Source organism: Gamsiella multidivaricata, assembly GCF_025024155.1.
Source record: "Gamsiella multidivaricata strain RSA 2152 chromosome Unknown BC939scaffold_3, whole genome shotgun sequence".
Lineage (NCBI taxonomy): Eukaryota > Fungi > Mortierellomycota > Mortierellomycetes > Mortierellales > Mortierellaceae > Gamsiella > Gamsiella multidivaricata.
In genome coordinates this window covers 308926-328741 of record NW_026251711.1, presented here as the reverse complement: position 1 = coordinate 328741, position 19816 = coordinate 308926, and the positions used below count along the sequence as shown (strand labels likewise).

The following is a 19816-nucleotide window of genomic DNA, read 5'->3' as shown; positions in this document are numbered from 1 at the left end:
CGCAAAGGAAAATGACGCAAGGGATCCATGTCTAGTGTGAGACTAAGTTTAGGACACGATTCCTAATAGACGCCACGTGCGTCTCGATTTGCCGCCCAGCTGCTCATAGCTCTCTGCGCGCATGCACCCGTCAGCCGTTCATTACAACCTGGAGATCCTTGGCGCCACACACACGCTCATTCCCTTCGTTCTCTGACGCACAAGGCCAGGTCGAGAGAGGTAAATGTCTTCCACGAGTCGATGATGGTGTGTCATCTAATAGCGTCTCACAGTCCACCTAGTTCATCACCTGAGTCCATCCATCAATCTGCAACAGCCCTTCACAGAGTTGTTTTGTTACGAGCCCTTATTGACCCATCTCTGGGGGTTTGATATGTTATGCTGACAACCATGAAGAACCGTGTTAAATATAGCGAGAGGGACTGCTCCCAACTTGCCATTGAAGAGCGGTTCTGCCATAGACGAGTGATCCGCCCGGACATGAACCATACGAAACTGGGCCGATAACTCTAATTGGGAATTGAATTGAACCTCTCTGAAAGGGCTATTTTAAAGACGAAAATACAGTCACTTATTCAGTCACATGTTACGTTGAGTCCCTATGCGCATAAAGGTCGCTCGTGACTTAGAATGTGCGATGGATATTGTGGCTTTGTGCGTACAAAGGGCACCTGACTGAATAGGTAGTTGTATATGTGGCTGTATTTTTCGTCTTTAGAATTGGCCACCCAGAGAGGTCAATTCAATCTGAAATTAAGTTTCGACTGTAGACTATTTCACTCCTGCTGGTTCTGATCTTCGGTCGAGACCCTGGCTTTGCCGCATCTGGCTGAAGTATGATAGATCCTGTCAACAGTCGTCGACAAGACAATTCGTCCTTCTAAAAAAAAAAAAAAACTCTTGTTTTCTTTTCTAGCCGTACGGATGAAAGAACGTGGCTCTGTCTGTTGCACCCGATGGTTGTACCTGAATCCCAATGGTGATGATGTTTTAACAAAATTCCGGGGCTGAACATGCATGTTGTGCGTTGCCTGCAATAAGACACAATATATATGTCTGGCGTACTGCGATTGAGACAACAACAGCAGCAATTTGCCAAAGAAAGGCAGCAGGGCTCTTAGAGTTCATTGGGTGTAAGAAGGCACTTAAGAAACAATCGCAGCAAAAAAAAAAAGGGTCAAGGGTTCATTAGCATTGGTTTTAATTTTTTGTGGAGCAGAGCCCTGTACCTGACTCGGGTGATGTCCACCAGACTCTGAAATGCCTGATTTAGCCAAGTAGGCCACCGTGATGAGAAAGGTCATACAGAAAAGGGTTCTGAACCACAAAGGGGGCCATATCTAGCCATATGCCACACCAGCATCTTCCCTACAGCATCTTCTTACTCTTAAATTGAGTATCGAGAGACAGGATACGCCTTGGCGCCCATACACCCATGAGAGGAGAAAGCAGCCGCGCCATCGCAACACTTTGTATAAAACGTGTTGCATTCGCTTCCTTCCCTTCTCATTCTTCATTGTCTCCTCACTTGATCTACTCACCTAGTCCCTTCCCTCCACACAGCGTCTATAACTTCCACTTTTACCACCACCACCACCACCACTACAACCATGAAGGTCATCTCCTCGTCCGTGATCCTTTCGCTCCTGGTGAGCATGACCCTGCTCCAGTCGACTCTTGCCGCCCCCACGATCCAGGTCACTGCTTCTGCACTTGAGAAACGCGGTAGTCCTGTTTCCGTCGACCCTATTACTACTCTCCTCAGCCCTATTTCTGGAAACCGTGAAGACCCTGGAAACCGTGAAGACCCCGAAGATCCTGAAGACCCTGAAGATCCTGAAGATCCTGAAGACCCCGAAGACCCCGAAGACCCTGAAGACCCTGAAGACCCCATAGGCCTTGGAAACCTGTTATCGCCAGTGGTTGGTTAACATTCAATAGATGAGCATTGTCTGCTGTGCGTTACAGGGCACGATATGCATCGCGTCAAAAGAATAAAAACAAAAAAGAGCAGTCGCGTGGAACACGATTGGTTCTTCTCGCTCCCACCACTCCTATCCCTATCCATAGCACGCTCACTTGCATTTCCTCCATTAACATTTCCGACCTGCTCATCCTACCTCCACACATTGCTTCCCATTCAATCACTTTCTACCATAAATTAAAAGGCAACCGTCCTAGACAACATCCATCTATGCGCACCGCAGTTAAAAAAAAATGATTATTGTAGATAGAGCGTACCAGTCTCTTGCTTAAAAATTGAGGGCAAGCAGGCTAAACCACCAAAAGTCCAGCTTCCAGCCATACACAGAAAAATCGTGAAAGAAAGTGCTCTTGTCAGACGCCACAAACCATAGTACCGATGTGCCAAATGCGCGATAACGGTTGAGAGCGTTAAAGAGTTAAGCATACATACATGCATGCAGTTCGTATTATTAGAGATATTTGGTCGGATGTATAAGTTTGAGTACTTTAGGTATCATTACGCCTTCAGCCCCATTACGGGTTAAGCCGTCAAGTCTGCGGTAGAGGGCGTTCGTGGTCATTTGAAGACAGGTTGTGGCACCGGTCATAGAAGGCATAAGTAGAGCCAGCTGAACATTTGTGTATCACTAGACAGTGAAGAAAGACAGGGACCCGGATAAAAACAAGACACTAATTTGGAAGAGCGCACTCTGATTGGCCACGAGGGAAATTAATATATTTTGTCCATTCGCATTGGCACAAAGTGTCTCTCATCTCATGCAGTTTGAGGAAGAAGGGCTCGCTTTTAACCTCTAATTTAAGCAATAAAAGACATGGCGTGCCTGAAGACGCAGTGGACAAAAGTCAAGCGCGGAAGGAACGTTAATCATAAAAAGGACGGTTCTATCCTACGAGACGATAGACACATTATATACTCCTTGCCTACTTTTTATTCAAGCTTGAAAACAGCAATGAAGCGGGCGCCTTGCAGGGCTAACGAGGGGGCGGTGATAGGCGAATGGGTTCGGGCGTGTATGTGTGTATGTATATGTGTTGTGTGGACAGCGCTGACCGGTCAAAAAGGAAAATTGTTGTCCAACTCACCATCCCGGCAGGCTCCAAATTATTTTTATGAAGCAGGGCCAAACTAATTATACAAACAGCCTGATTTCGATTGCAAACAGCTTGCATCAATGGACTAGATCCATTGCCTACTTTGCCCCAATGCAACAGGACAATCAGAGAGCTATAGAGTCCATTGGCACTTGCCTGCTATTAAGGTTCTCACAAATGTCTTTATCCCTTCCACCTTTTCTTTTTCTTCTTCTTTTCCTTTTCTTCCACTCCTCTTCACGCCTCCTCCCTTACTACCTGTCATCCCTCTTTCCCTTCCGCCGACTCGACTTTGGTTTACCTTACGTGCCCCCACTTGTGGACATCTGTCTTCATCTCACGCCTCTCGGAACCCCTCCTACAACCTGCTTAGCATCCCTTACGCTTCCCTTCCCTCCCTCCCTCCCTCCCTCAGTCTACTTTATTTCTGCTTATCCTACCCATTAGCTGGAATTCACTTGTAACAGCCCCGTTCTGCTCCCCCTTTCTTTTATTCGCCAACTGTCGAAAAGAGAACATACCCAGAAACTCGAAACAACACTCATCCCGTTTTCTCATCCCACTTCGCACTCATTTCACTCATCTCATTCCGCCTCAATAGGTACATTCAATCGTGTTGTGATGAGGGCTTTTGGAAAGAGGAAGTTCCTGATTGCACTACAAGAGCTAACCCATCTTGTGCCTTTCTTTGCTCTAGCGTTTTTCCAAGACACAGGGGTTCCATACATACACCATGTCCAGGTACAACGGAAATACCCAGTACCCACCTCAACAGAGCCCTACCTCACCCCAGCAGGCTTACTATGCAGGCCCACCTCAGCGCTCTCCCACCAACCATAGCCAGCGCTCGCCCCCATCGCCTCATATGGGTGGCCCCGGCGGTTACAACCATAGCGTTGGACATGTTGGTTACGATATGATCGATGAAAGTGACAATGCTGGATTGTTGAACAATCAAGGTAGAGCCGGTGGACGCCCTCCTCCTCCAGGCCAAAATGGAGGCCTATTGCCTAGATTCGATTCCAAACTCGACAGAAGCACGACCATGAACCGCAGGGTAAATACCATCAATATTTTGTCTATTGCATCCAGTCAATCTCCAGGGGTTTCTATGATTTTTCATACTAAAGTCGCACGCTGCTGCAATCTGCCCTGACGTCTCTTCATAGTCGGTTTGCCACGTACCTTTGACGGATGGTAACTTGGTCATGGACTGCCCTGTCCCTCGACAACTCCTCCAGAACGCCCATTTTAAGGGCGAGCGCGAATTCGAATACATGCGCTACACAGCCGCGACTTGCGACCCCAACGACTTTTTCAAGGAGCGCTATACCCTTCGTCCTACCATCTACCGTCGCCAGACCGAGCTCTTTATCGTCATGACCATGTACAATGAGGACGATGAGCTCTTCATCAAGACCATGGGCTCGGTCATGAAGAACATTGCTCATCTCTGCACGCGCGCAAAGTCCAAGACCTGGGGCAAGGATGGCTGGAAGAAGGTCGTTGTCTGTGTCGTTGCTGATGGCCGCACGAAGTGCCACCCTCGAGTGCTCAAGGTCCTGTCAGCCATGGGTGCCTACCAGGAAGGTATCGCCAAGGACTCGGTTGGGGGCAAGCCTGTCACTGCTCACATCTACGAGTATACGACCCAGGTTATGGTCGATGAGGAACTCAAGGTCCGTAGTGCCGACCGAGGCATTGTCCCTGTCCAGATTTTGTTCTGTCTCAAGGAGCAGAACAAGAAGAAGCTGAACTCGCATCGCTGGTTCTTTAACGCCTTTGCGCCCCAGCTGAACCCGAATGTCTGTGTTCTCCTGGATGTTGGAACCAAGCCCTCAGGAACGAGTATCTACCATCTCTGGAAGGCCTTTGATCGCAACTCATCGGTCGGAGGTGCTTGTGGTGAGATTTGCGCGGACCTGGGACCCAACTGCGCCAACTTGTTGAACCCTCTGGTTGCATCGCAGAACTTTGAGTACAAGATGTCCAACATTCTCGACAAGCCCCTCGAGTCAGTCTTTGGGTACATTTCAGTCTTGCCAGGAGCCTTCTCGGCCTACCGCTACAAAGCTCTCAAGGACTCCTCGCCCGGTGTTGGACCGCTCTCATCGTACTTTAAGGGAGAGACCATGCACACGTCCGGAGACGCCGGTATCTTCGAGTCAAACATGTACCTGGCCGAGGATCGTATCCTGTGCTTTGAGCTGGTGGCCAAGAAGAATGAGGCATGGCTGCTGAAGTACGTGAAGTCCGCCAAGGCCGCGACAGATGTGCCCGACAATATTGGAGAGTTCATCTCACAGCGCCGTCGCTGGCTGAATGGTTCCTTCTTTGCTGCCTTCTACTCGCTCGCACACTTTACGCGCATTCTCACCTCGGGCCAGAACTTCCTCCGCAAGATCTTTTTGATGATCGAGTTCGTGTATAACGCCGTCAACTTGATCTTCAACTGGTTCTCCCTCGCCAACTTTTACCTGACCTTTTATTTCTTGACAAAGGCTGCCGCCAACAATTCGAATACCAATTTCTCGCCTTTTGGACACTGGGGAACTATTACGTTCGAGGTCATGCGCGAGGTTTACTTAGCAGCCATCATCATCGTATTCATCTGCTCGCTCGGAAACCGACCTCAGGGCTCCCGCTTTATCTTTTTGCTCATCATCTTCCTATTTGCGGTCATCATGGGTTTCATGCTCTACCTTGCTGCTGCAACCGTCTACGCGGTCGTCTCACCAGTCTGGGGCAACTACCACCAGATGATCGAGTTGATGAAGACCCAGGGACCCTTCCGCGACACCGTCATCTCCCTGCTTTCGACCTATGGACTGTACATTATCTCATCGCTGATGCATTTTGAGCCCTGGCATATGATCACGTCCTTCATATCCTACCTCTTCCTCCTGCCTGCGTATATCAATATCCTGATGGTCTATGCCTTCTGCAACACGCACGACGTCTCGTGGGGAACCAAGGGTGACAACAAGGCGCCCGAGCTCGGAGGAGCGACCAAGGTGACCAAGGACGGCCAAGAGGTCATCAAGCTGGAGAAACCGACCAGCCGCGACGATATCGATGCTATTTACCAGCTCAATATGCAAGAACTCTCGGTCCGACCCGAGCACGTGAAGGAGAAGCGGGATAAGAAGACGAAGCAAGAGGATTACTACAAGATGTTCAGGACAAGATTGGTATTGACGTGGATGTTCACGAACGCGGCGCTGATTATTGCGATGACGAGTAGTTTCTCGATCAGCAAGGACAATGCGACAGCGGCAGCTCCGACAAAGGATGATATGTTCAACCCGTATCTGTCGATGATCTTCTGGAGCGTGGCGGCGTTGAGCGCGGTCAGGTTCGTGGGATCGACATTGTACCTGATCCTCAGGGCGCTCTTTGGTTAAACGGAACTTTTTAAACATTTAATCTTCCTTAAAAATAAAATCACACTGCATATGTAATACCAAGTACCAAAACGTCCATTATTGTAAGGCCGGCGAGTTAGAGAGGATGTGCGATCTGTTTTAGCATTGAGACAAAAAAAAAAAAAAAACCGTTGCGGATACTCTTTCAATACAAAAAGGATGTCCCTGGCTTGCAAATATCAGAGTCGCTTTGTATGTATGAACTTGATGTGCCGGCAGCAGGCTAAAAGGGATGTTGTGAAAGGGTCCTAGATCCGCAAAGTCCATTTTGATGTGTACCGATCAAAGTTCTAATAAGGTTGGTCAAAAAGGATTCAACAAGTATTATTCTTAGGTTCTTCTCCATATTCGTTCTCCTCACCTAAATATCACCTAGCCATTCCTCACAACTCCATTCCTTATAGCCTCATTCCCCTGGACGGTCAGCAAAGCAACCGGCAGTATGGACCTTCCAGAACTACGGCACCATTTATCCCAGTTCCTTGACAAGCCTCAGCTCGCTGCAGCGACGGTTGTCTGCGAAAGTTAGCACGCCTCCCTCACTCCACAGCTCTACTCCACCATCCAGTTCCCTGGCTCCTTGAACCAGCCTACCAATGAAACCATCGAGTCCATCGTTGTCTATGTCCGAGCCGTTCAGATCCACCTGTTTGAACCTATCAATATCGCCTGCAAGGTCTTTACGCGACTCCAAAGCATCCAGCTCGAACTCCGTATACGAGATCCCTCGACGTGGACGCTGTTTGCGCTCCTGGTCCGCCAGAACACACACACCCGGGAGCTCAGCATGTCGCATATAGGTCCCTGGTCTTGCAGAAGTTTATGGAGACTGTAAGTCGGACGAGGGATCTGAGACGACTTTGGATGGCAGCCTGCATATTCGATAACGAATGCATCCGACTTTTGTTAAGAAGCTGTAGACATCTGGAGGAGCTGATACTCTGTGGGAGTGAGTTATGAGATGAACGGCATTATTTATTTTCAGCATCCTTGGATATCTCCTGCCACGAACACTTCGCCGATTGAGGTCCTACAGCCGCTACAACTGATTATTCCCAATAGCGGCAAAAATGCTCCATCATCCAGTAAATGTCCCACTCGCCCAACTTCAGCTATAGCAATGGGAATGTAATCTCCTTCAGGCGCTCCGTATTGCTCAACACATTCATTCCAGCTTCGCCAATGTGAATGAATAGGACGTTTGACGCCCTTAATTTCCTTCAGTCGCGAGAGCTGTGCAAACGCTCCTCGATTTCATTCCGTCTAGTCGACAAATGAGGGTTCTTTAGCCCTCCCCCAAAGCCAAGCCAAGCTCACTCTTGCGAGCGAAATACTGTATTCTCTTGATCCGCTTTGTCTGTGATTTCGAGAATATGATTAACCCATGCAGTCGATGTCCTAGGGCTGGACTCTGCGCGCTACTTAGTGTCGGCTTTTTTTTTCACAAAGGATGACGGATATGTCTCTGTTGATCTCGAAGAGACCATCGTTCTACTTCGAGACGTGTCTGTACACGGATTTGGAGGTGATATCCAGCATAGTTGATATCACCCTAATCCATCGATGTAGTAAGCATCGCATACACCAGTACGCGTCTCCTAGTCAGTTGCGTCTCAAGTTTCGAAGCGGATCTGATCATTAGAGCACCTGTCCAAGACCTGGGAACTTTACTTTGACACCGGCACAAAGAACTTGGGCTTGAACGATATGGATAATACCCTCAAGGCACATTAGGATAGCCCGAATGTCTATTTGTCCAAGAAACAAGGAATAGAACGCCTACAGAATGCGTTGTCTTACATTTGAACCCTTTCTCTCTGCGCACGGCTGTTGACCCTGAACTACCATTTGCGTCTATTCCTGAAAGCAGATCCACTTTCTCATGCAAGGGATGGAGGCCCCCACGCCCACGTTCGAGAACGTATTCCGGACCCTGTTCCAAGGTATCAGCCGTTATTTTTACAAGCTCGTAGTCTCAGGTTCGATCATTTGCGTCATCCACTATACTGCATGTTTCGACAACGTGTAGAGCCCTTTGTATTACCACATTTTCAAGTTTCTCCTAATATTAGACAAGGCACAAGCGTTGCAAGGTGGGTATTTGACAATTCCTCTCTGGATAGTGATTGCAAAAAGCTATTCGGCTAGTTTCTGCCCCTGTACTCCACGCATTCAGATGGCATCATCCAAGGTATGGACGATATACAAGGTTTGCGTTAGTCTATGCATTGTGACACAGCTTTGGGCTGTTGCGGCTCGGACTTGGACTTGAACTAGAGGCGCCGATCTAGCCTGCTTATTCATGGGCCAGTCGTGCCTTACATAATAAAGAATAGCTGTTTCAGAGGCATTACGCTTACAACAGAGGGCTGCCACCGAGCGGTGGTAGATTCAGAGGGGGGGAGGAGCCAGTAACACTTTCAATAAGCAAGACAGTACGGCCGATGCGTCTAGGCTTCAAACTGTCAAGAGGAATGAATACGAAGCAGCGAGCCACGGACCTGATATCCACGCGAGAGTTCAATGGGCCCGTCTGCTTCCAAAAGGCGATTTTTGCAGTCGATACCTCCCTCTCCCCGTTATCGATGGAAAGAACATACTAATGACAGCACGCATCGATTAAGGGCTGTAGGTATCTCCTTTATAATCAGTGTCTTGTCAAAAGAAACATTTGTGGAGAGCTGCTACATGTTCGATCGAGTCAAGGCTAACCCGACGACATTCATCGAATATTAAGATTTTTGGGTCACACAGAGCGAATTCCTTGCGTTTCGAAGGAAAGCACTTCCGAGTTGGTGGATGACCGGATCCGGAGATTTGGAGGTGCAAGCTACACAATAAAATGACGAGGCGTTCCGTAAGGACGTACTTTGAGACCACGTTGCCAACAAATCTAGAAAGGGGGGGAGTATTCCATGACAGGGCTCTGTTTTAACGGTGCGGAACCCTCACATGAGATGTTCTGACGCAGATGAGCGAACAAATTGCAGACAATTAACCACGAGGAGTTAATTATGGATGTTTTGGATGCCAATATCAAGACCAAGTAGCCATTTTTCTCCTTTCCTGACGAACAAAAGCGCTAGGTCCTGATCATGTTTGTTGTAGTTCAGTTCGTGGGCGCGACCGCTGAGGTGCTGAATATCAGTCCAAGGTTTAGAAGACGCTTGACCGGTTCGACGCAGAAAAAGTCCGCTTAACAGTTCAGCCCACAAAAAAAAAAAAAAAAAAAGCCAGCAACCATGGTGTGGGTATCTAGCAGTTACTTTGGAGTCGCATAAATCATTACATCAGCTTCATTGTATCGTATCCTGCCAAAGTCGCAAGGACAATCGCCGAGATTGTGCTTACAATGGGCGGGCAACAAGAACATCCACAAGCTCTTTGCAGAGGGATTTGGTGTGGTGTTGAGTTTGGCGAAACAAAGCTAGAGTCCAAGATGACTGGCTGAAGGAGGGTCGAAGCTTAGACCAAAGGCATAGTGAGAGTTAATGAGACTTATTGTTCAACACAGCGACCCATTTTGAGGCTGCTGTCGATCCATCTTATGGTTTCATTAGTCTATAATATGCCAATCCACCGTCCATGTTCCATCGAATCTCCGAGGGGGAGGGGGGGGGGGATTCGTTGTTGGAGACCGTTCATCCTCGTCATCCTCGTCAGCGCATATTCTGATGTAAAAATACCCTGGACTTAATAAATTCCAGGAGGATCGACCAAGATTCACCACACACATGCATTTTTTTTCCTTGGCCTGCAAATTATGAGTCGATACAGCCAAAGAAAAAAAAAATTGAGCAGAACAGGCGGGGGACAAAAGGATTTTTTTTCCACACAAAAAATCCTGTGAGGATGTACAGTACATGTATATGAGGAGCCCGTATACTTAAAAAAAAAAAGGCGCTCAGTCGACATCCCTTCCTAGACTATCCATCTATTAAAGATCTTGTAAGCTGAGCTAAGAAGAAGGGAGAAGGGCGAGGGCGGTCTTGGGTCGGTCCTCGGTATTCTGGCAAATGCTCTCCAGATGTCGATGAGACTAACGAACTAAGTACATGTTTAACCGAAAAGGTATTCATTCATTCATTCATTCAATCATTCAATCATTCATTCAAGGAAAAGAGAACTATCTTTCCCCCCGCACTTAAGCATATTTCCTCAGCTTTCGAGGATGTTGTTGCTGCTGCTGTTGCTGTTGTTATTGTTGTTGTTGTTATGAAGGACCCTGGATTTCACAAAGATACAAAGATACAAGAGGACCATGGGTATCATGTTGTCGCCTGAGGACGAATGAGAGTTTGTACGCCCGTTCAAACTCATTTTCTGTGTATTTGTTTACACCCACTCCTCCTCCCGTTTCGACTTTTTTTTTTTTTTTTTTTTTTTTTCTCGCGGGAAATTAAACATGCATTTCTTTGTGCAATGTAATTTCGGGACTATATCTCTACCGTCCCCCCATCCTCGAAATGAAAAAAGATGAAAAATGATTATTACACCTCCAAATTCTTCTTTATTATGATTAATTTTTTTTATCGAATATGATTTAAAGCAAGAGACCAGCGGCAGCAACGACCAGGAGAGCAACGGTGGAGCCAACCTGGAGAGCACCAGCGGCGCTGGCGGTCTGGGTGGCGGTGGGCTTGGTGGTCGTAGTGGTGCCGGTGACGGAAGTGGACGAGTTACCGGCAGCGGTGGTCGAAGGGACGGCGACAGTGGTGGTCGTCGTTGCAGGGGCGGGCTTGGCAGGGTTGAGGATGCTGAAGAGAGCCGAGTACGAGAGAATGTTGGTGTTGGTGTTCTTGACCAAGATCGAGTACAACGAGCCAGAGACGACATCGGGAACGGTGAAGCCCTTGAGGGTGCCCTTCTTGGTGCAGTCAACGGTGCCGAGGACACCGTTGGAAACGGGCTGCTGGAGGCCGTTGACCTGGATCTGGAGGACGGCGTCGTACTGGCCGTCGCAAGTGGTGTCCCAGGTAATGGAAGCGTTGGTGGCACCGACCTATGTAGAATCATGGAGAAGGAGGCAGTTGAGTAAGGGTGTGCTTTCAATTGGTTTACACAGTGGTGGGCGTTTATAGCACACAGAGTTGTAAATGGTGTGGATAAGATAGGAAGTGTCAACTTACAACCCAGGTGGTGGAGGCGATGGGCTGAGTGAACTTGAGCATCTCAGTGGTGTTGCCGGTGGTCTGGGCAGTGGCGACGGCAGCCAAGGCAGAGGCGGCGAAAGCGAAGAGAGCAGTGGACTTCATGGTGAATGGGATGTTTGGTGAGGAGAGGAGGGGAGGTGTGAGTGAGAAGAGTGTGGGAGTGAGGGTGTCTACTAAAGGGTAGTGTAAAGGGATCTGATGTGGGATAAGATGAAGAAGAAGAAGAAGAAGAAAAAAAAAAGAAGAGAAAAGAAAAGGCGAACTTTTTGTACGAGAACCGAAGAGGGGGTGACGACGACAACAGCGCGGACTAAGTCGGTGGAGCCACATTCCAGGCACAAGCCGAACCTTGCTTAAATTGGTCGTCCCTGATTGGCCACGAGAGCACACCCCATAGCCCTTGCTCTCTGCTCTCTCTTTTTTTTTTTCTCTCTTTCTATCGTTCTCTCTCATGGCACTTTCTATTTTTATCCTCCTCTGCATGCTATCGCACACAGCAGCGCTGCTGGGCCACAGGCTGCAGACCTCTCTCCCTTGAAAGGGCCCCGCCAACGGTGCCACGAGCACCTTCAGTTAGTGCGATGCACAGCTCCATAGACTTGTATTCGCTTTAGTCTCGCCCCTGTCCGCTTGCGCTGATTACATCTTTCATTTTTGAAACCAGAAAAGCACGAGGCCCCACCGCGTGTAGCTATTTTCAGGTACCGCGTCAAACCTAAATCCGGCCGCAAAACCTGCTTCCTTTCATTTCACGCTACCTTCTCGATTTTTATTACTGTCCACTCAGCAACGTACATCTCGACCGATCTATCTTCATCGCTACCTCGGTCCGCTAGTTCTTCCTCAACGTCCGCTGCTTCTCCGCGTGCTCGACAATCTTCTGCTCTACAAATAGCCCCTTTCGCTTCCTCACAGTGTCCATATATTTCTTCGCTACATTCTCCCTATCCGCCTTCTCGCCCAGATCCTCCAGCTCCTCGACCGTATTCGGCACCCAGAACGGGTCCATGTCCAACACCTCAAAATGTGAAAAGATCAACTGTGGCGAGGCCGCTCCCGAGGTCCTCTTACGGATATCGTCTGCGAACCCAAAGGACTCTACAACAGGCAGCAGCGCCTGGATCGAGAAGAATGGTGTTCCTTCCTTCATTTCCTCGTGCAGAATCTTGCCTTTACGACGCGCAATCACTCCATACACCTTGCCCAGGACCTCAGCTACAAAGGGATTGGAGAGAAAAAAAAACCACATGTTAGCGGTTCATTCAGCATACTACACAAGAGGAATATAATACATCTTAGACAAAGGATGGGTTTTCTTACCAGTCGTCTGGATGTCGCAAGAGTACATTGCCAACATCAGACGAGGACTCCACTCCAGGAATCCCAGACGACAGGCGTCCCTCACCGTCGTGATCGCCTGTCCACTCGTCACCGCCATCTTGGACCTTCCCTCAACCGCCCCTCCTTCCTGCGTGTTCTCCAGGATCTTAATCTCTTGCAGAAAGAACGCCATCCCCAGCATGGGCTCACCACACAACGGCCCACTGTTTGTCGCAATCTGGAATCCAGTGTGTACCGACTCGGCCATATCCTGCACCGTGATTGCATTCTTCTCCTCGTCGCCCTTCTCATTGTTGCTACCGCCTGTCCTGTTGCGACTAAAGTCGATACCCAGGTTGTTAATCAACAGATTTGGTCCGACTCGACGAGGTCCGAACGCAAGAATATCCTTCTCTTTGCCCTTCCACTCCTCACCAGCATTCGCAAACAAAGGTTTAAGCTCATTCATCATCTTTTCCTGGATTTTACCCTCCTCTTCAGCAGTGCGCTGCGGTGCTACTACAGCTGCGACTGCAGCTGTTAATTCTTCTCCCACGTCTGCTCCAACTGCTGCTGATGCCACCTCCAATGGCGTCAAAGATTCCCTGCTGCCAACATTGCGTAGCGTCCCCACATACGTTTGAACCTGGTCCGCATGCTCTAGCAGATACTTCTTCAGTTCCTCAGGAATAGGCACCGTCCGGACCACGAACCGCACATGGCGGTTAGGTGTCGTTGCCGTGATCGTTCCACGGGCTCCTGTCTCGCTCTTCGTGATCAGCTTCTCGCCCTGCTCGCGAGCCTGGTAGGCTTCATTGGCAGACATGGCGCTTGAGGTTACCAGCTGCGCCGGTGCATCAATCGCTGTCTCACGGAATGGCACAATCGGCTCACTGACCGAGATTTCAATCCTGGCAAACCGCTCCCTCAGATCTGCCATACATCGCTGAAGATGTACCTCGCCCGATGTCAAAATAACGTGCTCTCCCGTCTCCTGGGTCAAGACCTGGACCGCTGGATCCGCCTGGTTAAGCAATTGCAGACCCCGGACCAACTGTGCCATCTGTGAAGGATCCTCTGGCTCGAGTGCAACACGAACAATTGGCGCCGTTCCGGGTCCCTTGCCGACCAGATTTTGTCCGCCCTCCCATTTAGCATCCCACAGGGTTCCGTACTTGAGGACATGTCCCTCCAATCCTCCGATACCAAACACATTGCCCGCAGGGACCTCCTCCAGTCCGATCAAGTCGCGTCCCATAATCATGAACAAACTGTCGACCGTAACCTCAGTGCAGTGCAACGTCGGCTGTGCAGGATCGTACTTGGGCCCTAAGACCTTGAGCTTCTGACCCACACGCACAGTTCCGGAATAAATCCTCGCGAATCCGATCAACGTCTCCTTTCCTTCCAGCTCCTCCATCGCAGCCCTCTCCTCGGCCTCGGCATGGGTCCGGTTCGCAATGACCTCGTCCACATCCAGATGCACGCCGACCTCTCCATTCTCGGCCGCCTTGGCATTCGCCAACAGTTGCTCCCTTTGGGCCCGTCCACGCTGACGCATTTCCTCTGCCGACAGAGTCTTGCGCTTGTTCTTCGGTAACGCATCCAACGGCACGCTGACCATCTTGCTAACGTACGCAACCACACCACTGGACGCATCACAGTTGACCATTCCCAGCTCCCATGCCTCCGTCGGTTCTGAAGGCGTCGATTCGAATGGATGCAACATCTTTGGCATCCTGATCTTCTGCGCCGCTGGGGGCGAAGGTAGCTGCTCCACGACCGCCAGGAGCACACATGTCGAGAGCGGCAGCCACTGAGAAAAGATTGTCGTCAGCGTCGCACGTGTATCCTTTGACTTCATATCCCTCGGCAACACCTTTAGGTTCAATGACTTGACGACCTTCTCTGTCATCTCCCTATCCGGTTCCGTGACAACGACCTCATAGACCTTCCAGACATTATCGAGCACCATCTGTACAGCGAGCGGTTTAAGGGCACGACCCTTGAGTCCCTTGTATCCAATGACGCGTTTGGTCTTGGGATCCAGATAAAAGTCGCCCCAGAGACATTTGCGGAGGATGCCCTCTTTCATACCAAGCTTTTGTGCATAGATTGCCGCGAACTGGTCGACTCTGAAGGCCCAGCCGTCGATGGCGGATGCAAAGATGACGTTGCCCTGAGATGGGTGGAAATAAATGTGCGAATCGTCCTGTGTCTCGACATGCCAATCTGAAAAAGTGTCCTCTAGTTCTGTCGACTCGTTTTCCTTGCCCTCCTGCTCCTTTCTTTTCTATTAAGAGCGAGCATTAAGAATGATATCCAGTTAGACTTTTTTTGTATCTCTTGTATAGCAAATACGATCCAAAAATAAAAGAGAGAATTCGAACCTCTGCCTTTTTCCTGTAGTCCTCCTCGAGGACGTTCTCGGAGAAGAAAGTTCCCATGACAGCATTGACCTGTTCCAGGATATTATTCAGATGCGTATAGGCCTCCAATGGTGTGAACTGCAGTTCTGTGATCAGTCGGTCAATCTTGTTGATGACCAGGACCGGGCGTACGGATTCCCTCCATGCCTGACCCAGCACCGTGTGAGTCTAATAAATGCGCAGGGGAAAACCATAGTTTTAGTTTTCTAGTTTTTTCTTTTTCTTTTTCTTTTTCTTTTTTGGGTTTGTAAGCGGATAACTTTTTTTTTTTTTTTTTTTTTTTTTTTTTTGAATGACAGAGACTAGATTGTCTTACCTGTGTACAAACACCTTCGACAGCGTCCACCAAGACGAGGGCTCCGTCACAGAGTCGAGATGCTGTCGAGACTTCTCCTGAAAAGTCGACATGTCCTGGCGAGTCAATCAAATTGATCAGATATTCCTCCGAGACGCTCTTCTTGACTACAGCGCGCGTGTTTTTTGATTCAAGAAAATAATTAAAAAAAAAAAAAATACTGTCCATGTTAATCCAAACCTGGGAAATCCGTGGAAAATAAAAAGATACTTCCAAATAAAAAAATAAAAAAGTGGGATAACCACACACACATACCTTCCGTAGCAGATGGCTGCGGCGATCCCGTCTGTGAATCTGTTGGAGAACCTGTCCCCGCATGACTCTGATCTGTCACCGCAGCAGATTGGCCCTGGTTCGCTGTCGTAGCGGCCCGTCGCATGATCTTGAAATACAATGAAATAGCACTGGACTCCATAGTGATTCCACGCTCCTGTTCATCCTCACGCGAGTCCAGATAACGGACCTTGCCCGCGAGTTTCGAGGAGATAATACCATTGGAGGCAAGAAGCGAGTCCGAAAGAGTGGTCTTGCCGTGGTCGACGTGGGCGAGGATACAAATGTTCCGGACTTTGTCTTGGTTCGCTTGGAGACGAATGAGCTCCGACTCTGGAATCGACGGCATGTTTTTTTAGTCCTGGTTTGGTTTAGGTGGTGTTGGTTTTCGTGAAGGTGAGAGCTGTCAGAGAAGAAGTGTTAAATAAGGAGGGGCTTTTAATATGGAAACTGCGTCAGAGGAAAGGTGAAGTAAAGAACGAAGGAGCGGGAACGTGCTCTACTGAAGTCAGTGGAGCTATGGTGAGTGTGTGTGACAAAGAAGACTGCGGCCCCCTTCCAGAAAAGCATGGGAAACTTGTAAACAGTTAGTGACCTCTCTTTTTCCCACTATTTTCGCCACCAAAAATAAAAAAAACGAAGAGGGAGGGGGAGGAAAGAGATCCCTTTTTCCTTTGAACGAACGAAAAACAAGAAACACATAAACGGGGATCATCAGCAAGTCTACCCAAACCAGCCGCAGAAAAATAACATGATCCCATGGCCACGCTCGTCCGCAAGTGCGGAATGTTTTTTTCGGATGAGTCGCCCCACCACAGCACTCTGTCGAGTCCACGCTACCCGTCGTGCACTCACCACGAACACAACAGTCTCGCGTGTCTCAACATGTCCACGCCGCTTAAAGAACACGCCATCAATTGCTCCGCAGACATATATTCACCCACGAACATTCTCTGCTCCATTCAGTACATCCTGTAAAGGGCTTCTCAGGAACAGTTCCAGGTCATTATCTTCCACGGATAGTACAGCTCCCCCTGATCAGGATCCTGATCTGACGCCTTTAGTGGGCGTGCCTTGTCCTGGATGTGGCTCCCCCTTCCAGATCGATCGCCCGCAGGATTCAGGATACTTGACCAAAGCAGTAGATACGACCAATGCTTCGGAATCAATATCGGAAAAAAAGTCCAAGAAATCGACACAACCAGCCTTCGATCCGGATGCGACATCAATGACACACACACAGTACGAGGAGCACCTCAAGACATTAGACCCCAAGATTCTTGAAGAGATGGGTGTCATTCTGCCAGCTGCTCCCTCTCCCACGACAGACGAATCCTCAGAACAACGTCACCCTGGAAAAGAAGGACCAGAGGTGCGGGAGGAGGTTGAGGAAGTGGTCGAGATGTTGAGTAAGAAGCCAGTGATCCAACCAACGACGCCATCCCGACTAGTCTGTCACCGTTGTCACTCCCTCCTGCATCACGCCTCGCCACTCGCAAATTCCTCTGTCCGTCCTTCGATCCTCTTCCCGTCCCCCCAGCACCCATCCCAAAGCACATCGAGACCTTGGCGCAATCCAAGACTGCGACGGTCGTGTTGGTCGTCGATCTGATCGATTTCCCGCTCTCGCTGCCTCAACCCATCATCGATGAACTTCTCAAACCCAAGGCAAGGAAGCATCGGGATTCGAAGGAATACCCGACAACGCCTATTATTCTTGTCGGTAACAAGTTCGATGTTATGCCCTTGGGCACTCTTAGACATAAAGTCATCCAGCGAATACAGCGTTATCTCGACTCTCACGGACTGAGCGAAAACATCCGAGCAATCCACCTCGTCAGCGCCAAGAACCCTGCGGGCGACGAAATCCGACTGCTACTCAAGAGCATCGGTACCTCGTGGGACAAATCGGGAAGAAAGGGCAACATTGTCATGGTCGGCGCTGAAAACGTCGGCAAGTCCCAACTCCTGAACGCCTTCCTTCGCGAAAGCGGTCGCTGGCGTCCAAACAATACACAGATCCAGCGAGCCCGTTACGGAAGCGAACAACTGGAGCGTCAACGGAAGTTGAGCGCGCTTTTGGGGGACGTCTCCTCCTCTACGACGGAAAGTGAGGGCGATAAGGAATGGGCGACTCTGACAGGGAAGGATTCAGTGGGTCAGGATATCGACCAGTACGAGACGGTGTACAAGGATCGAGGACTGGAGAAGTTGTATCGGTATCAGACGACGGTGTCGAATGTTCCGGGGACAACGTTGGAGAAGATCAAGGTTCCGTTGAGTGTGCTGTCGAGATTTATGGGCGCGACATTTAAGGAAGTTCAGACGAAATGGTTGATGGACACGCCTGGTGTGAGGGATGATCGTGCGCAGTTGACGAGTTGGCTGACGCTTGAGGAATTGAATGTTTCGTTACCAAAGAAGATGCTCAAGCCCGCGAGCTTCATGCTTGAGGAAGGTAAAGCAAAGCGCTTGTGTGGAAATTTAATGTTGTGCTGTTTGGAAAACATTCTTTTGTCCTAATGCGTTATATTTGTCTTTTTTTTTTTTTTTTTTTTTTTTTTTCAATCACTAGGGAAATCATTCTTCTTGGGAGGCCTCGTCAGGATCGACTGCATCTCTATCGGAAAAAAGCCGACGGACAGCACTCTAGACGCATCCGCCTCCGCCTCCGCAACAATATTAACTGACAGCACAGCAACACATTCTGGACGTCAACGTGGCTCGAATCCGGTACCAAAGATCACTGTGTTCACAACCCTCCCCCTCCACAAGACCTCGACCGCAGCTGCGGACAAATTCCTGGAAAGGACCGCGAAGGGTGATCTCACGGTGTTACAGCCTCCCTTTGGCTCCAAAGAACGTCTACTGGCCTTTCCAGGACTCGCACCTGTCTCTGACAAGGACATTGTTATCATCAACCAGCCCTATCCCACTTCTTCTTCTTCTTATTCAGATCCATTTGCCAAACTGGAAGGGGCAGCAAAAGAAGGCGATCCCATAGAATCGATCCTCGCGAATATGACGCGTCAAGAGCGCGAGAACACGACTATGCAACTAGCAGGGCAGTACGGGATCAGCGACTTGGTCTTTTCAGGAATTGGATGGGTGATGGTGTCGGGCAAGTTCCGCGGGGAGCAGCAGGCCGTGACCTTGAGGGTTTGGACGCCGAGGGGGGAGGGAGCGATGGTGAGGGAGATGTGTCTGCTGCCAGAGTTGGCGGCGAACCCGGTGGAGAAGACAGCGGGAGGGATCCGGCAGAAGCAGAAGTTGTTTCGGCCCTTGCCCCCCAAGGTCACGAAGGCACAGCTTGCATCGGGCGCAGGAGCAGATGTGGAGCGGTGATAGTCTAATGGATTATGGAGCATGGAAATAAAGGTATTTTTATTCATGCAGCAAGCAGTCAGTCTATCTATCCGTGGGGAGAAAGATAAAGAGAAGACTAGTAAGGGGACGCGTGTGAGTGTGAGTGTGTGAGTGAGTGTGTGGGTGTATGGGTGTGCCTCTTATGGTTATGCGAAGATGTATAGGAGGATATACTATCAGAGGGATATGAGGATGGAGATACGACGATGATCCGTTTGTGCAACCAGCGCACACGGTTCCCCCTCCTACCGACTGGTCTATGCTATGTGTACCATACATAGCATACATAGCATACATAGACCTTTGTCGGCTGGTTTGGGCGTGGGCCCCCCTCGGTCCCTCCCCTCCTCGGTCCAGAGATGAAGGAAAAAATAATCCGAAAAAAAAAAAAAAAAAAAAACTGTAAAAAAAAAAGGG

The 19816-nt window shown here is 49.4% G+C and overlaps 6 protein-coding genes across 6 annotated transcripts; 4 read left to right on the top strand and 2 right to left on the bottom strand.

Annotated features, from left to right (window-relative positions):
• The first annotated feature begins 1237 nt into the window (after positions 1-1237).
• On the top strand, positions 1238-2058 carry BC939DRAFT_147701 (uncharacterized protein). Its single transcript, XM_051550199.1, has 2 exons — positions 1238-1472; positions 1564-2058. Exons 1-2 carry the CDS (start codon positions 1436-1438, stop codon positions 1929-1931), a joined length of 405 nt encoding a protein of 134 aa, XP_051417178.1. The 5' UTR covers positions 1238-1435; the 3' UTR covers positions 1932-2058.
• Positions 2059-3811: 1753 nt separating this feature from the next.
• Positions 3812-6482, top strand: BC939DRAFT_472807 (chitin synthase-domain-containing protein; the record flags this gene model as incomplete). The annotated part of the gene is made up of 2 exons (XM_051558302.1): positions 3812-4135; positions 4248-6482. 2 exons carry the CDS (start codon positions 3812-3814, stop codon positions 6480-6482), a joined length of 2559 nt encoding a protein of 852 aa, XP_051417177.1.
• Positions 6483-6774: 292 nt separating this feature from the next.
• Positions 6775-8237, top strand: BC939DRAFT_472806 (uncharacterized protein; the record flags this gene model as incomplete). Its single annotated transcript, XM_051558301.1, has 4 exons — positions 6775-6801; positions 7054-7334; positions 7953-8071; positions 8146-8237. 4 exons carry the CDS (start codon positions 6775-6777, stop codon positions 8235-8237), a joined length of 519 nt encoding a protein of 172 aa, XP_051417176.1.
• A 2721-nt stretch (positions 8238-10958) lies between these two features.
• On the bottom strand, positions 10959-11875 carry BC939DRAFT_436055 (uncharacterized protein). The gene is made up of 2 exons (XM_051553563.1): positions 11633-11875; positions 10959-11505 (listed from the first exon to the last, which is right to left on the bottom strand). Exons 1-2 carry the CDS (start codon positions 11756-11758, stop codon positions 11047-11049), a joined length of 585 nt encoding a protein of 194 aa, XP_051417175.1. The 5' UTR covers positions 11759-11875; the 3' UTR covers positions 10959-11046.
• Positions 11876-12104: 229 nt separating this feature from the next.
• On the bottom strand, positions 12105-16567 carry BC939DRAFT_436053 (P-loop containing nucleoside triphosphate hydrolase protein). Its single transcript, XM_051553562.1, has 5 exons — positions 16016-16567; positions 15722-15867; positions 15367-15573; positions 12977-15269; positions 12105-12871 (listed from the first exon to the last, which is right to left on the bottom strand). Exons 1-5 carry the CDS (start codon positions 16380-16382, stop codon positions 12489-12491), a joined length of 3396 nt encoding a protein of 1131 aa, XP_051417174.1. The 5' UTR covers positions 16383-16567; the 3' UTR covers positions 12105-12488.
• BC939DRAFT_524825 (uncharacterized protein) lies at positions 16568-19378 on the top strand (the record flags this gene model as incomplete). The annotated part of the gene is made up of 4 exons (XM_051561283.1): positions 16568-16812; positions 17057-17442; positions 17574-18491; positions 18609-19378. Exons 1-4 carry the CDS (start codon positions 16793-16795, stop codon positions 19376-19378), a joined length of 2094 nt encoding a protein of 697 aa, XP_051417173.1. The 5' UTR covers positions 16568-16792.
• Positions 19379-19816: the final 438 nt, after the last annotated feature.